Source organism: Octopus bimaculoides, chromosome 3 (genome assembly GCF_001194135.2).
Source record: "Octopus bimaculoides isolate UCB-OBI-ISO-001 chromosome 3, ASM119413v2, whole genome shotgun sequence".
In the NCBI taxonomy this organism is placed as follows: Eukaryota; Metazoa; Mollusca; class Cephalopoda; order Octopoda; family Octopodidae; genus Octopus; species Octopus bimaculoides.
The window spans coordinates 162,533,456-162,536,102 of NC_068983.1; the positions used below are offsets into that span (position 1 = coordinate 162,533,456).

Sequence of the window (2,647 nt, forward strand, 5' to 3'; positions counted from 1 at the left end):
GTGTTTAAAACGACGACAGTTTCCTAGAATAATTTTAATCTTCAGGCCAGTGCTGCACTCAATGCAGTTTGGCTTTGACACATAATTTATATTTAAGAAAAATTTGTAAAGTATTTTTTGTAGGAGAGTGTTGTAGTTCGCTTGAAGCATTGTATATTGTTTGTAAAGAATAAAAAGCTTTGAATGATACAACAGTGCACTATAATACAAAAAATGGACTATATACCTGTTGTAATTTAGTTATCCATAGTATGAAAATATTTCAGAATAAAATTCCTTCTTCAGATATTCTTAGATGGAGTTGCTGCTATAATCCGTTTTCCAAGCAGTGGCTCTATCTAAGAATATCTGAAGGAATTTTATTCCAAAATATTACCAGCCTATGGATGAATAAATTACGACAGGTATATATAGCCCATTGTTGTACCATTCAAAACTTTATAGTATTTTTTTGTGTTACATAGATTGTTCATCTTGTACAAAACATTCTTCTTCTCTCCATTTGTCCTTCTGGTCATCCCAACAACTCAGTGAACAACTGTAGCAAATAATGGTTCCAAACTCTACAGCACAATCTGAAATGTACGAAATGCATTGAATTCTATGGTCCATGGTGAAACAAGTAACTAAGTAATGCCAGGTTTTAAGATTATGGGCAACTCTAACTTACCATTGCTACCAAGAAAATTGAGGTCTTTGACGAGAGCTGGCATTAACTGGAATTCAAACTGTCGGTCTGCTCCACAATAACTACAGCAGCCTGGATCAGGAGCATTCTTTGTTAATGTGACTGGTTTCCCACCCAGCTCATACCTGTTCAACATAATGAAAGATGGAATACATACTTAAACTGCTATATACACACACACACAGTATAAAACTATTATGTCATATGATGCAATTAAGAAATAGGTTTACCTTACACACTGTTCTGGCCATTTTGATAAAGTTTTATAAAATTTGTACACAGATTTATCTCCATGTTGCACATTAGTCTTTTCATAGGTTTCTGTACACCCAGCGGAAGTTTTCCCTCCTCTGTGGAAAGAAAGACTTAAATTACTGCTTTGTTAAGCTGATAGATGAAATTATGTGTGTATGCACACAGACAGACAGACACACGTGATCACACAGTTGCAAAATCTGGGGGAGAGAATAGTTCTCAAATTCCAAAGATAGACTAAAATATGGTATTTCTGTTGAAGCTGAAGAAACTTCAAACATGATTACTCAGAATTTCCTCTAACCGTTGTGAGTATTCAGAACTCAAGTCTGAGCAGTTACATGAAACTGAGTAAGTTTTTGAAGTCTTTTTTCAGCTTGAGTAAAATTATATATATCTATAGATAAAACCCGGCAACTAATGTGAGATTGCAGCCACGCATGTCCGGCCCTGTTAAGAATACCCCTGATGCATCGGGCGATACAATATGCTTGAGAAGACCTGTTGAGTTAAGTAAAACCAATATCGTAACTATGGCCATTGCTACTTGACTGGCTCCCATTCTGGTGGCATGTAAAAAAGCACCATCCTAAGGTGGCTGATGCCAGTACCCACTGACTGGCCCCTCTGCTGGTGGCGCGTAAAAGCACTGTCTGAACGTGATCGATGCCAGGCCCGACTGGCTGGCTCCTGTGCCAGTGGCATGTAAAAAGCACCCACTACACTCTCGGAGTCGTTGGTGTTAGGAAGAGGATCCAGCTGTAGAAACATTGCCAGATCCGATTGGAGCCTGGTGCAGCCGCTGGTTCTCCAGACCTGAGTCAAACCGCCCAACCCATGCCAGCATGGAAAATGGACGTTAAACGATAATACAAAAACAAACGCAGAAACGTTAGGTGTTATCAACTCACTGAGCAGCACTGATCATTTCCTCATAAGCTTTTCCCTCTCTTCCTTTATAGTTTTCTAGAAGCTGTTGGATGTGCTCAGAGTGACTGCTTTCTTCCGATTCTTCGTATACATTTAAATAATAAGGCTTGAGGCACGGTTCATCTTTGTAGTTTAGTTGATGGTTTTGGTGGGAAGTTGAGGTCGTTTGTGGAAAGCATCTTTATTAAAAAAAGAAAAAAAATACATATATATATATAAATAATATGATCTTAGGGAGAAATTTATTTTATCAACTAAGAAAAATATTTTTCTGTAACAAAAACAAAAAAAAAATACAATTTTTTTTTTTTTTCACATGTCAGTACCATGTACAAAGAAGTATACTCTCTAAAGTGGTGGGCATTAGGAAAGGCATGCAGGTGTAGAAACCATTCCAAAATCGACAATGGAATCTGGTGCTGCTCTTGGGCCTTGCCAGCTTCTGTCAAACTGTCCAACCCATGCCAGCATGTAAAGTGGACATTAAATGATGATGACAATCAAGATTTATAATTTTTTTTTTAATTGATATTAAAGCTAATGAAATCATGTGAGAATAAAGAGTTTCGTGTTTTCAAAGACCAAGTCTTTCTTGGCTTGATTTAACCACGTCAGGTATGGCTGAATATTTCAAGTCACTGGATTACAGCCATGTTGGGTTTTAATTTTTATTTGGTTCTTATTTTATCAAATCTTGTAAGAACAAAAAGTCACACCTAGTGTTTAAGGAAGACAACTTAGCTACAGCTGAATCATCGTTTAACGTCCGCTTTC

At 37.2% G+C, this 2,647-nt stretch overlaps 1 protein-coding gene across 3 annotated transcripts in view; it reads right to left on the reverse strand.

Annotated features, from left to right (window-relative positions):
- Positions 1 to 15: 15 nt before the first annotated feature.
- Positions 16 to 2,647, reverse strand: part of LOC106867191 (programmed cell death protein 2-like) — a 14,013-nt gene continuing 11,381 nt past the window's right edge. For 2 of the 3 annotated variants that reach the window (XM_014911989.2, XM_014911990.2), the window contains exons 5-8: positions 1,855 to 2,052; positions 919 to 1,038; positions 671 to 813; positions 16 to 575 (exon numbers count right to left, since the gene is read on the reverse strand). In XM_014911989.2, coding sequence (XP_014767475.1) covers positions 457 to 575; positions 671 to 813; positions 919 to 1,038; positions 1,855 to 2,052 — 580 coding nt within the window. In that variant the 3' untranslated portion in view covers positions 16 to 456. The remainder of the gene's footprint in view (positions 576 to 670; positions 814 to 918; positions 1,039 to 1,854; positions 2,053 to 2,647) is intronic. The other variant, XM_014911991.2, reaches the window with a different exon arrangement.